Below are 14,591 nucleotides of genomic sequence, written 5' to 3'. Positions count from 1 at the left end.
ACAATGACATGCATAGCACAATTCTGCTTTACACACATTTTGCAATTCAAAATGGCCCTTTTTAAATGCACTGAACACAGTTCTCTGCATAAGACACAACAATCTGACATAAAGTCACATGTTTGCCATTTCAAAACACTGCCATTCAAAATGACACTACATGAGCTAACTGGCCAATATATGTGCCACCTGGCCAAACACCTCAATGGTTAATTGTTACCCCTTCAATCAGGAAGTAAGCACTATGAAAATACCACAGGTGAGCACCTTTCCTTTTCTATATATTCTTTCTGCACATTTTTTCTGCAATTTTCTTTTTCCGTTTACTGTTTATAGGGAGCATATTTTTGTTCAGTCCAATGTAAATATATCTGCTGTGCATATGTTGCACTGACTTGTTTGGTGAAAAAGAAAAAAATAAATGTTTCAACAGCATGTGTGGTTATCTGCAAATATTTCTGTGCATGTGAACAATCTGAAGAATGTTCTACAATTTGAACTATTTTAGTATTATGGCAAAGCATACTAAAGATGAGAGTGCTTTTCATTATGCCCAACAGTGTGTAGTAGGTTAGACAAAAATCTGGTAATATGAATGAAGTGTGTGCCATTTGGTGCAAACGTTTGATTTTGATAATAATATATGTAGTTTTGGTTGTAGTGGTTCATTTTGCAGGATATATGAGGTATTTTGCAGTTTGGGTGTGTGGTTTTGTGAATTGTGTTAAGTATTTTGATAAAACCAGCCTAGTTTGCAAAATTGTGTTTTAGCAATTGGAAAAACTGTAACATGTTGTCAAATGTGTACATTTCTTTCTTTTCAGGTTAACTGGCTGTAACCTCTCAGAGTGCAGCTGTGCAGCTCTGTCCTCAGTTCTCAGCACCCAGTCCTCTAGTCTGAGAGCGTTAGACCTGAGTAACAACGACCTGCACGATTCAGGAGTGAAGCTACTGTCTTCTGGACTTCAGAGTCCATACTGTACATTGGAAAATCTCAGGTCAGTATTAAACCAATTACACATGATCTATAGTAAAACTGCTTTGCGGTGGCTGTGCCATTGTTTTTCTATGGGGAGAGCCGTGAAGACAACTTGGAGAAGTGTTACTCTTGGCGTGGTGCACCGCTCAAAATTGCCACTGAACACTGCACTCAAAGTTCTAATTATTTCAACTTTGACCTCGTTTCCCACTGACCTTTCAAGGAACCAACCAAAACTAGAAGCAATGATGACGTATACCTGTGCTACGCTTTGCCTCTGTGCCTGCAATATGCTCTGCGCCCATACCTCGCGGTTTACCTCTTATCATGTGCAGGCGGCTTTAAGCTGATTTAAAGTGTCACAGTGGTTTTGTATATGTTGTTTTATGAAATGGGAAATTAAAAATCTATTAGACTTTTAAAAACTGTCTTCACGACAGTGTGTAACAAAACAGGCAAAAATCTGAATACCGTTTAAGACCTTAAGACTTTAAAAGGAATACGCCACCGTTTGTTGAAATAGGGTTATTCACCATCTCCTCTATATTTATATAGGTGGACAAATGCATTTTTGTCTCAGTGCATGCATTGTCGCTAGCTTTGCATAGTCAATGGAATCCTTTGTTGCCGGTTAGCATGTCGTGATTAAAAGTGAGCCAACAACAACAAAAAACAACCTAATTACTTTTTATGGTCTGTGTATTCACAATGAGTCCAAATAGCAATGCAGATAAAGACTAGACTATTTCCTAGGCAGATATTGATTTGGGACTATATTTGGTGGAAGTAGCCTGCAGCCGAAAACACTGAGTACAGGTCTAATATGGGTCGATCTATCCCGTAAAATCACCATGCGTCTGTTTACAGTAATCACTTACTCTGTGGACCCTGTTTATTGGGTCCATTCTGCATTTTTCCTAGTTGTCTTTATCGCACAGAAAAAAAAGTTGAGGACTGCAGGATGGATGGGCGTCGAGAAATCCTCGGTAGCTGTGACACAACGTACTGCGGGCAAGCTCATCTTGATCTGACACGTTGAGCCTGGTCATCAATGGCAGTACCTTGTCCCACTCGCCACAGCACATACACTCTATTTCAGTCGCATAGGTTGGCATATTCCCCCACACTCACACCTCCAGTTTTTGTTGGCTCTCATCCTCACGTCCTTGGGCTGTTGAGTGATTGCAGTCTGACTGTCTGAGAAGTAATCCTCTTCGTCTCTCACAAAATCCGCCATGTTCATCGCCATTCACTATGAACATTTCTTTCAAGGTTGAGTGGCTGTAATCTGTCAGAGAGAAGCTGTGAAGCTCTGTCCTCAGTTCTCAGCTCCCAGTCCTCTAGTCTGAGAGAGCTCGACCTGAGTAACAACGAACTGCAGGATTCAGGAGGGAAGCTTATGTCTGCTGGACTTGAGAGTGCACACTGTACACTGGAATCTCTCAGGTCAGTATTAAGCTGATTGTTAAAGAGTTGATTTTCAAAGTCTTGCTCATCCTGCTTTAGGTTCATATCAAAGAAGATGGTCAACATCTGTAAAATTGTCCTTCTTATTCCAGTCTGTCAGGCTGTCTGATCACAGGAGAATGCTGTGCTTCTCTGGCCTCAGCTCTGAGCTCCAACCCCTCCCATCTGAGAGCGCTGGACCTGAGCTACAATCATCCAGGAGAGTCAGCCATGAAGCTGCTATCTACTGGACTGGAGAATCCACACTGGAGACTGGACACTCTCAGGTATGGACAGACAACAATAGCTCATACACTGCAGGCGCCTCTAATTTCTCTAATGTCATGTCTTTCTGCTCTGGCCCAATATCATGAAAGACTTCTTATTGCTCATAATTCCTATCTTCAGCCTGTTTCTCCGTCACTCTGGCAATAGAATGAAGACTGCTTCATGTTTAACAGCAGTTTGGACTCATTTTGACTAGAAATTCATTCTGTGTTTCTTCCTTCAGGGTGGACCATGGTGGAGAGCAAAGGTTAAAACCTGGCCTGAAGAAGTGTAAGTTTGGATTCAATTTGACTAATGAAGGCTAACCAACACACAGTCAGTTTCTCTTTAAATACAAAGCTGGTAACACTATTTGTAGGGTTGTGCACAGGTCTGACATGACACATGAAGGAGTCTTTGTGAATGTTGTGTAATTTGATAAATTATGATATTTTTTAATGCAACGTTGGCATTGTTTGAGATGTTTGTGTTATATCAACTTGACATTAAAACATTACTGACGTGTCATTCAACTTTATAGAAATAAACAACGTTAGCACACAAACATGTAATAAACCCTTCCAATGTGTCTGATGGTAAACTGCTGCTGTGTTGTGTCTCTTTCTCTCCATCAGATTTCTGTGAACTCATAGTGGACACAAACACAGTGAACAGAAACCTGTCTGAAAACAACAGGAAGGTGACATATGTGGAGGAGGAGCAGCCATATCCATTTCATCCAGAAAGGTTTGACTTCTGGAAACAGCTGCTGTGTAGAAACAGTCTGACTGGTCGCTGTTACTGGGAGGTCGAGTGGAGAGGAAGAATTCGCGTAGCAGTGAGTTACAAAGGAGTCACCAAGAGAGGACCCAGTGTTGACTGTATGTTTGGAGTGAATTCTCGGTCCTGGAGTCTGAATTGCTCTGATGATGGTTACTCTGTCTGTCACAAGAACAGAGAAAAAGTCCTTCCTTCCTTCTCCTCTGTCTCTGTTTCTCACAGAGTAGCAGTGTATGTGGACTGTCCTGCTGGTACTCTGTCCTTCTACACAGTCTCCTCTGACCAACTGATCCACCTCCACACCTTCAACACCACATTCACTGAACCTCTTTATCCAGGGTTTGGGTTCAAGTTGAAGTCATATGGTTCCTCAGTGTCTCTTTGTTCTTCATAGGTGGGAGACAACTACCAGTCCTGTGGTTTAAATGTTGGAGGTGGACATAGAAAAAGGTTGTTGTCGAACTCGAAAACTTGCGAAAATCTTTTAAACTGACCGTTGTTGATCTAAAATGAACAGGGATGGAAGAAGTATTTAGATCCTTTACTTAAGTAAAAGTACTAATACCACACTGTTAAAATAATCTGTTACAATTAAAAGTCCCGCATTGAAATTGTAACTTAAGTATAACTATGTAAGGAATCAGGAAAATGTACTTTAAGTATTAAAAGTAAAAGTTCTCTATGCAGAAAAATCCTCCCATTTTAGAAAGTGTAAAGGATCCAAACAGTTGTGTGTTTAATGGTCTAATCATTTACGCTGGACTTGTAGGCCGTTATATTGTTGGCTAATTTCATTTATAATAAAACAGCGTATTTTATAAACTACATAAATGTGCTTTGTGTGCAAAAATGTTCAGAGGTGTCAAGTAACGAAGTACAAATACTTTGTTACCTTACTTAAGTAGACATTTTGGGTATCTATACTTTACTGGAGTAATTATTATACAGCATACTTTTTACTTCTACTCCTTACATTTTCACGCAATTATCTGTACTTTCTACTCCCTACATTTTAAAAATAGCCTTGTTACTCATATTTCAGTTCGGCTTGTTTTCATTCCAGCTCGTCAGTCATCGTTCAAAAAAACACACACACAAAAAAACCTATCGAAATCGCTCCATCCGGAGAGAGTGAATTTGATTGTGGTTGGATGAGAAATATAAACATAGCTATTCCGACACCCTATTGGTTTGTACGCGATCCATAACACCTGTACAGACCCGGTGCTAATACGCCACCGGTGCCTTAACGAACGTTATCTACCGGACCGAATAGCAACACGGATTTCGGTGCCTTAGGTGCCTCGCGCGATGCTCAAAAACGGACGTTAGAGGGAACTGAACATCGCCGCGGGGGGACGACTCAACACTACAGTTGGAAGCAGGTTAGCCTAGCGTTAGCTAGAAGATGGAGTAAACATGATAAAATGCTGACAGCTAAACGGTGTAAAAGTGTGTCTATATTTCACTGGAGAGGAGTCTGACACCAGACTGTAGCTGCCGTTGTCTGAAAAACACAGAAGAGATGTAGCCTACGTGTCACCTTTTTCAGCCCTTCTGAGTTTGCAGGTATGATTTTAATATAACATTATTATAGTCATATGATTTTGTCCCCGCGTTTTAGAGTTAAGCTGTTGTCCTTAATGGCATTTCCCCCCCTTACATCAGGGGTCTTGAACGTTTTTTAAGCCAAGGACCCTTTAACTTAAAGTGAGATGTAGCAGGGACCCCCTACATATTGTATGAAATTAAGTTGCATATTAAACTGGGCCTACAATAACTGTTAGGGTAACCTAAAGCCTTCTTACATACCTTTTTTCATAAGCTATTCAAATATTAATTGTTAGCATGATTTTATAAATCATATTTTAATGTTGCATATGTGGCACAGTAAATCTAGGATTAACTGTATCTGTGGGCTGATATCTTAGTGACAACCTTACCTATAGGCCAGTAAGCCTATCATCAGTGGGAATTTATATTTGCTAATAATATGTTGGAATTATGTTAAGGCATTTTATTTTTGTTTTTTTTAAAGACTCAAAAATGTACAATAATTTGGAGGCCCCCCTGCAATGACTCTGAGGACCCCCTGTTGAAGATCTCTGCCTTACATTACTTTTACTTTTATACTTTAAGTAGTTTTGAAACCAGTACTTTTACACTTTTACTTAAGTAAAAAGCTTGAGTTGATACTTCAACTTCTACAAAAGTCTTTTCAAACCCTAGTATCTATACTTCTACTTGAGTAATGAATGTGAATACTTTTGACACCTCTGAAAATGTTACACTAATTTGTAAAGTAACTAGTAACTAAAGCTGTCAGATAATGTAGCGTAAAGTAAAAAGTACAAAAGTTCTCTCTGAAATGTAGCGGAGGGTTAGGGTTAGACTCAAATAATGTACAAGTACCTCAAATTTGTACTTAAGTGCAGCACTTTAGTAAATGTGCTTAGTTACATTCCAACACTGAAAATGATTGCCTTAAAATGTTTTCAGAAGCAGATTTCGGTGAAAATTTTTTGTAAAATATGCAAAAGTTTCCAAACCTTTTAAAATCTGGGAGCGACAGCCCACGCCTGAAGCGTTCGTTCAGTCAGGTGCCTCTGCCATGTCAATGGTACTCATGAAAATGGCTGTCGTGCTGACCATTTTGCTACGTTGATTTGAATGAGAATGGCCTTTCTATCCATTTTATTTGTACTGTATAGTGTTGGATAAGCTTCAGTTTGGTTAACATTTGGTTCATTAATTGTGTCTTTTTTTTCGCTCAGATATGCTGAAATAATCTCATGTTGATATCTCCATCAGTCATTTAGTTTGTTGTTTATCCTCCTTACGTGCAAGTATTTCACTGATTGGAAAGCTGTTTATAGACATATTTGGGATTTGGGAGAGGTTGTGCTGTGTCAAATGTCCTATTAACATCAATCACAGATATGGAAATGGAAATCTATTGTATTTAACTAGGTTTTATAGATGGAGACCAAAAATAAAAGTATTGAGTAATTTCCTGTAGGCCTATCGGACTTCAGAAACATTTCATCATTTTAAAATTATGTTGTGTTGTGTTGTTATATTTATATATTTCTTATCTTATCTAAGTTTTTTTTTTTTTTTTAACAACTGTAAAGCAGAATGACTTCGTATTGCATGTTGTTATATTCAAGGTGGTTTTGTTTTTTTATCTATAAATATCTTTAAGAAAAGTTGTAATGAGAGTTCAAATATGATGCACTAAAACTATGGGAGACATTCACCATGTGTACTACTTATTTCTTGTAATGTCGTGGAGCTGAGGTTTTGCAGTAACGGATAAACGAGCCATGGAGTAGTAACGTTACAAGGCAGAGAGCCAGCCGCCAAATGAGTCAACTTCATGCTTCATCCACACAAAGCATGTTGTTATCGCCACAAGATTATTCAGCTCGTTTTCTGTGAATGATGTGGCTAGGGTAGGGTGACCAGATTTCCCGGAACTAAAACCGGGACACTTTGAGCGTGACCGTAGTGTGTTTGTTGCACGCACACGCATTTTAACGTGAACATGTGCCAGCCCAGGTCAGACACAGTCACAGACAGTAACTTCATTATTTTGATCCTAGGCTCCTCGTCTAATAATAAGTGTTTTTTCCTGTGAAATTAACAAAATTGCAGTAACAGCCTTTTTCAGTTTAGTGTGAGATTTATGTTGAGTTTTTTCCAAAAAATATTTTTTGAAGTGTTATTTATTCCAATAACAGCAAAGTAATTAAAATGATTTATTGAAAATTTTGAGCATTAAACACTTAATTTCCTGCATTCTGGTGAATTTTTATGCACCTATTTCTAAATTTTTCTGAATCAATGTATGCTGCAAATATCTTTATTTAAAGAGAAACAGATTACAATCCAAATATAAAAAACATAATGGAATATATTGCATTAAGGCTGTCAGGCATTCTGTATTGCTTTCAACTATTTATTCTCCTTTGGATGGACTTTTCTAATTATACCTGAGTCAGCACACATGTAGCCTATAGTAATCATTTACTCTTACTTCCTGTTTTGCTTCTTTTGTTGGGGAAGTAACCTCCTTAATGTGCATATGACAATTATTCACCTCAATGATACATTCATTCATTTTAATTTATTAATAAACCCCTGGACTGTAATATTTCAGATGTTTGAGCAAGATTTCTGCTCTCGTCCAAAACTTTGTGCACATTCAAAATACAGTATATCTGTGTTCTCTGTGATTTGGAGGAGTCGTGATATTTTGAGAATAATAAAGTGATAATAGGAATAAAGTACAAGAATAAAGTCACAAGCTATATTTCAGAAAATAATCTATACCTGCACCATAGTCTGCTGTGCATTACGTGATTGCTCTGCTGATACGGTAGATCTCAGACAGACACAGAGCCCCGTTTGGGTCTCTGGTCTCTGAATGATACAAATAGTTTAGCTATGAAAGTGGCTATATGCCACGCTACGTTGGAGGTGGAAACCCAAAACTACAGAAATACACGGAGCACAAACGCAACACATCTGCCGCAGCATGTCCACAGCTGAACGCATCCATAAACCTGAAGCTGCGCTGCATTTTACAGAGAGAGTGGACACTAAGAGACCCACAGGTTTGCTTCAGAGCTCCGTGTGGTTGAGTCTGAACCATAGACTGGAAACATCACGTCACGGGAACTTCAAACTAAATCATTAGCATTGCGCTCCTAAACTTTGTGTTGATAACATCAATGTATTAGACTGATTTGGCTATGATTCCTCCAAAAACTTCACCCGGCTTTCACAACTTTCCTCACGGAGAGACGGTTGCTAGGTGATAGCAACAAATACAGCATGGTCGGACACCGCACGTAGCTGCCCGTTCTATTCGCCTCGGAAAAACAAACTGGACAAAGTTACATTCGGGGCTACACTCAAAACATTCGGGGCTGAATACACGGCAAAATCGGCTGACGCCGCTCCTGGTGTAAACCGGGACATTTTAGCGTCCCGACAGGCTTTTGTCGGGACTCGGGACAAGCAATTCAAAATCGGGACTGTCCCGGTCAAATCGGGACTGTCCCGGTCAAACCGGGACGTCTGGTCACCCTAGGCTAGGGGGCAACGTTAAGGCGGAGTTAGCAAGCTAATGTTAGCCAAATAACACCGGCTGGCTGGCTTGCTGTTTCCACCGTGCTTTTATGCTGCATCAGTTAAAGAGAATGAGCTGAACATCGGGATGGGTCTAACGTTAGCGGTGCGCTGACCCACTGCCGGTGGGTCTAACTTTCCCTCCTCACTCCCTGCAACTTCGAGAACATCTCCCGAGCAAGGGGGTAAGCAAGCATCTGGAATGCGTAGCTCCTATGGCGCCATTTTGATGCTAACAAGTGATCACCCGCCGTTAGCATTCCATTGACTGCCATTCATTTTGACGTCACTTTGACAGTGAATAACTTTACATCTGAAGCATTTAAAGACTATTTGTCCATTGTTCATTTCTAAAGAAATATGACAATGTATAAAAGGCTCCATTGCCTTGTACCTCACGTTATGGCTCCGTAGCAGACGTTTTTGTAAAAGTAGGCTAACGATTGTGTCATAACCAAGCGACTTACTGTCGCATAGTAGAGGAATTACCGTATAGTACAGGAGAAGCTTGCACGCAGTTTGGACTTACATGAGCTGTTTAGGTTTAATTACTGATGATAACTAGCATTTTAGTTAGCAATAATTAGCCTGTGCCCATGTTATCTCATAACATATACCTACGCTCTCCGTCTCTGTAAGATTGGGAATGATTGAGATTTCTCTTGGCACAGCTACCAGAAGACTTACAACTTTCAGACACGTTGCTCACGTCACATTTACGTTGTCTCTCTAAGTTGGAGGCTGCGCAGTAAAGCAAGTGATCACCGGAAAAGTGCTTCTAATAGCCTTCACTGGTCTCCGTCCAGAGCAACGAGATCTGTTGGTCCATTTTATATATGACAGTGCTCCCGAGCTGCATCGGGCGGCTCTCCTCCTAGCGAGCTGCGACACATTTTACGGCCCCACTGACGCAAATTGTCACTATGCCAACTAACAACAATTACCATTTTGTTGTGTACCAATCAAATGACCACGGGAAACTGTTCAATGACCTTTCTATCCATTTTATTTCTATGGGTGCTGCTTATGCTGAGAATGCAGTAACCATATTTCCTTCAAATGTCACACTGATTATTTGTGATGTAAATTGGAAGTCACAAAACGGTTGGCTCCATTGCTGAAGTTCCGAAAACAGAAAAAAACAGCCAATTCAAACAATAATGTTTGAATTTACATATTAGTATAATATTGAAATCAACACAAATGCAGCTCACCGTCACTTGCAGACAGTTTAATTTAAATTAAAAACATATTTTATCAAATCTACTCGCAAACCACCAAGGGTTGCTTACAGACGACTGAGAAATGCTGCTCCAAGGCTCAAACTGTTGTGCCGTGCCAATTTTGGGATGGAAGGCTATAATGTTCAGCCACTAGATGGCTGTGTTGGACTTCTATCAGGTGCAACTCTACTCGGCTGACTGCTTGATATCTGCAACAGGGATAACAGGAGTCTTCAACGTTTTTTAAGCCAAGGACCCCTTAGCTGAAAAAGAGCAGGGACCCCTTACTACATATATTGTATAACATTGAGTTGCATATTAAACTGGGCATACAATACCGTGTAGGGTGGCCTAAAGCCTTCATACTAGCCATTTTATGGTGCATACACTACTAAGCTTTTAAAAAATATAATTGTTGGCATAGTCATGTATTTAAACATCATGTTTTAATTACAATGTGGCACAGTAAATCCTTAAGCGTAACTGTATCTGTGGATGGCTACGTTAGCTGTAGTCCAGTAAGCCTATCATCAATGTTGTGTACATTAAAAAAATATATCCTTACTAATAATATGTTGGATGCATGTTAATTTTTTTTTTAAACCATCGAACAATAATGTGGCGGCCCCCCTGAAGCAACTCTAAGGACCCCCTGTTGAAGATCTCAGTCATATAGTGTTGACTTATCTGTACTTTTTCACAGATTTATCTCATGAAATATCTCATGAACCGTTCATCCAGTCTACCTCACACTTGGTTTTTTGGGTACCCCCTGAACATGGGGTTTGGAATTTGTAGCAATTTGGAGAATATTGGATATTAAACTGAATAAAACTAAAAGAGAGAAAAGAGGTTGAGGAAAAAAAAGCGATGTCATAACGCTGGCTCTTCCGTGTCTACCTTTCACGATAAAGGTCCACCTTTAATTTATTTTGCTTACATTAGGTCGTATTATGTTGCTGTGAGCTGTAAATTCAACATCTCTTCCTTCTCACTCAGACTCACCCTCTATGCTCACCCTGGGTCTGGTTGTTCAAGTGTGCTGCTAATTTATAACACTAATAAGATTAACGTTGGCAAAATACAAATTAAATCCATACTTCAACCGTCAAGCAACTAAGCCTGTTTGAAAATGAACACCTCTACTGAAGTGTTACATTCGTCAACAATAGGGTATATGACGATGCAGCACCGCTAGTCTTGCTTTGCCAGACCTTCCTCCACAGCGCTGCAAAGTAAGGTCTGACTAGTCCACACAGCATTCCTGGATGGGAGAAAAACATGCTCTGGTTAATTGGCATTTCTTTAAACCAATTACAATCGTCTTGGGCTAAGCTCCAGACGGAGCCACGGTGCCTCTGCTAAATAGTCTCAGGAAGGAACTTGTTTTGGTGGAACATGTCCATCCATCCATCCATCCATCTTCGTCCGCTTATCCGGTGTCAGGTCGCGGGGGGAGCAGCTCCAGCAGGGGACCCCAAACTTCCCTTTCCCGAGCAACATTAACCAGCTCCGACTGGGGGATCCCGAGGCGTTCCCAGGCCAGGTTGGAGATATAATCCCTCCACCTAGTCCTGGGTCTTCCCCGAGGCCTCCTCCCAGCTGGACGTGCCTGGAACACCTCCTTAGGGAGGCGCCCAGGGGGCATCCTTACCAGATGCCCAAACCACCTCAACTGGCTCCTTTCGACGCAGCGAGCAGCGGCTCTCTCCGAGCTCCTCACGGATGACTGAGCTTCTCACCCTATCTCTAAGGGAGACGCCAGCCACCCTCCTGAGGAAACCCATTTCGGCAGCATGTACCCTGGATCTCGTTCTTTCGGTCATGACCCAGCCTTCATGACCATAGGTGAGGGTCAGAACGAAAACTGACCGGTAGATCGAGAACTTTGCCTTCTGGCTAAGCTCTCTTTTCGTCGGTGCGATAGATTGAATGCAATACCGCACCCGCTGCGCCGATTCTCCGACCAATCTCCCGCTCCATTGTCCCCTCACTCGCGAACAAAACCCCAAGGTACTTGAACTCCTTCACTTGGGGTAAGGACTCATTCCCTACCTGGAGAAGGCATTCCATCGGTTTCCTGCTGAGAACCATGGCCTCAGATTTAGAGGTGCTGATCCTCATCCCAACCGCTTCACACTCGGTTGCGAACCGATCCAGTGAGTGCTGAAGGTCGCAGGCCGATGATGCCATCAGGACCACATCATCTGCAAAGAGCAGCGATGGGATCCCCAGCCCACCAAACTGCAACCCCTCCCCACCCCGACTACGCCTCGATATCCTGTCCATAAATATTACAAACAGGATTGGTGACAAAGCGCAGCCCTGGCGGAGGCCAACCCTCACCTGAAACGAGTCGGACTTACTGACGAGAACCCGGACACAGCTCTCGCTTTGGTCATACAGAGATTGGATGGCCCTGAGTAGAGACCCCCTCACCCCATACTCCCGCAGCACCTCCCACAGTATCTCCCGGGGGACCCGGTCATACGCCTTCTCCAAATCCACAAAACACATGTAGACCGGTTGGGCATACTCCCAGGCTCCCTCCAGGATCCTTGCGAGAGTGAAGAGCTGGTCCGTTGTTCACATGTGTACGTTCAAAAGTAGTTTTAGTTGTGCAACAGAAAACTCCAATTGGACAGATAGTCTAGCTAGCTGTCTGGATTTACCCTGCAGAGATCTGAGGAGCAGTTAACCATAGTCCTCACAAATCCACCAGAGTTTAGAACGCTAACACAAAGGAAGCCCAAGGCAACGGATATCCGGCCTAAATGAGTGAATCGGCAACAAAGCAATCATGGAAGTGGAACGTCGAGGATATAGACTATTAAATGCTGACAGTGGCGATGTAAACATGCAATATCTTTGATGAAAAAGACAACACTAAAATGTAGTTAAACTCTTTATTTGCATTGCCTTCCACCTTTTCAAGTAGTAGGCTATAGGGCCTACAGTGTGGTTGCTATGTGCTTTGGGTGCCTTCTATAATTAATTTTGGGGTACAATGGTTCTGGAGAAAGCTTCAAGCAGCAATACCACAGGCCAAGCAATCGGCCTGTTCCAAACAGGCACATTTTGAATGGGCACTGTACTAGCACAAAATAAAGATGTCATCTGACTGTCTACACAGAATGTTCATGTTCCAAAGTTAATTTGCGTCATTGGTGTCTAACATTGGCCAAAACTGGAGAAAACTTGGGTTACTGTGATATTTAGATGATACAAATGTGTATGTGAGAATTATGAAGGCAAGAAGCACAACATACACAGTAGAAGATAACTTCTGTTGCTTTTAACATGGCCATCTGTAAAATTTGTACTGCACTTTTTCTATTTTGCAAGTTTTCAGAAAATGTTATCCTTTATTTGGCCTTGGCAGATGTCAGTATGCTTATTTATGTAATTTCCTCTGTTTATTCCAACCGATTTTCTGTACCTGTGGCGGAAAATGCAATGCATATCTTCCTTTAAAATCAGTGCGTATCTTATCAAAAGCATGACTGCAGGCAGTCACAGATGGCGTTTTTTCATTACATGGTACCTGCTCGACTCTAGCCGCCCTTTTTGTTTGGTACTAAATCTGCAATGGAAAATGGAGGACAGGGCACTGCAGCCAAGTAAAGCCGAGCCGAGCCGAGCCGAGCCGAGCCGAGCAGAGCTGGTACTAGCAGTGGGTAGGCGCCAAAAGATGTAAACAAGCTACGTGCCATGGCAAATGCCCCCAGCTGACCACGCCAACCCTTTAGCCTCCCATTACTCTTTGTCTCTCTGTTAACATTCCTCTACACTGCATTCTTGCCCCCCTGTCTGATTGCAGCCCCTATGCAGTGGCCAATGACATCTGTCCCTTCCCCCAGTCTCTGCATGCTTGGGCTTTGCATTCCTTTCAATCCCAAACACCTATACACACACCCACACACACACCCACACACACCCACACACACACACACACACACACACACACACACAGTCATAACGGATAAAGAACATAAATGAACTACTTTAAAGTACATTTTCTTCTGGGCTAAATTACGTGGTATTGGATCGGTTCATAAACTCCAGTACATTCACTCCACTATTAGGGCCGGTTTATATGAGAATATAAGTGGTTTGTACGACATAATGTCCAACCACATCGGAAATCAAAAAGATAGTTGTTCCACATGGCTACACTCGTAGGAGGAGGGAAAAGCTGGCTGTAAAAGTGCGTTTCCATCCACCTGTTTTTAATGCACATTTTTAATTTGCTAGTGGAAACCAGGGTTGATGCACAGACTGTATGAGGGCCTTTTCACACCTAAAAAGGTTCATGTTTTTGTTACGTTGTATACATTTGATCTAGTTAGTTTTTGGTTTCACACTGCAGTTATGCAAGCGCACTAAAGAACTCTACATGACATAACTAAGTCTTGTTCAAAAAAAGACAATGTTGTGCATATCCATGTAGTTGCTGGTACAGGACAAAAACGTTCAAAGATACTATGCCTTTAAGTTGAGGTAACTTGTTACAGCTTAATTGAGTGGCTGCAGCAAAATGCGTTTTTCTGCCTGAATGTGAGCACACATTTATATAAAGATACTGATGAAGAAAGCACCAACCGTATATCATACTGAAGGGTTTTGTACTATCCATTCCATTAATCCAATTTATTTTTTGGCTTGCTCTTGTATATACTCTGATTACTGCAGCAACTCGAGCCACAGCGTCACGTTTTCCATTCAACAGCCATTGCTCAGGTTAAAAACAGGGTGTGGCT

The 14,591-nt window shown here is 41.5% G+C and overlaps 1 protein-coding gene across 1 annotated transcript in view; it reads left to right on the top strand.

The window, feature by feature from the left end:
- Positions 1–3,897, top strand: part of LOC114559596 (protein NLRC3-like) — a 36,138-nt gene extending 32,241 nt beyond the window's left edge. The window contains exons 13-17 of the mRNA XM_028584339.1: positions 825–998; positions 2,252–2,287; positions 2,937–2,983; positions 3,328–3,439; positions 3,867–3,897. Of these exons, the coding sequence (XP_028440140.1) occupies positions 825–998; positions 2,252–2,287; positions 2,937–2,983; positions 3,328–3,439; positions 3,867–3,897 (400 nt within the window). The remainder of the gene's footprint in view (positions 1–824; positions 999–2,251; positions 2,288–2,936; positions 2,984–3,327; positions 3,440–3,866) is intronic.
- Positions 3,898–14,591: the final 10,694 nt, after the last annotated feature.

This window comes from Perca flavescens, chromosome 8 (genome assembly GCF_004354835.1).
Source record: "Perca flavescens isolate YP-PL-M2 chromosome 8, PFLA_1.0, whole genome shotgun sequence".
In the NCBI taxonomy this organism is placed as follows: Eukaryota; Metazoa; Chordata; class Actinopteri; order Perciformes; family Percidae; genus Perca; species Perca flavescens.
The sequence above is the reverse complement of the archived record's forward strand: the minus strand, read 5'-3'. Positions and strand labels throughout refer to the sequence as shown.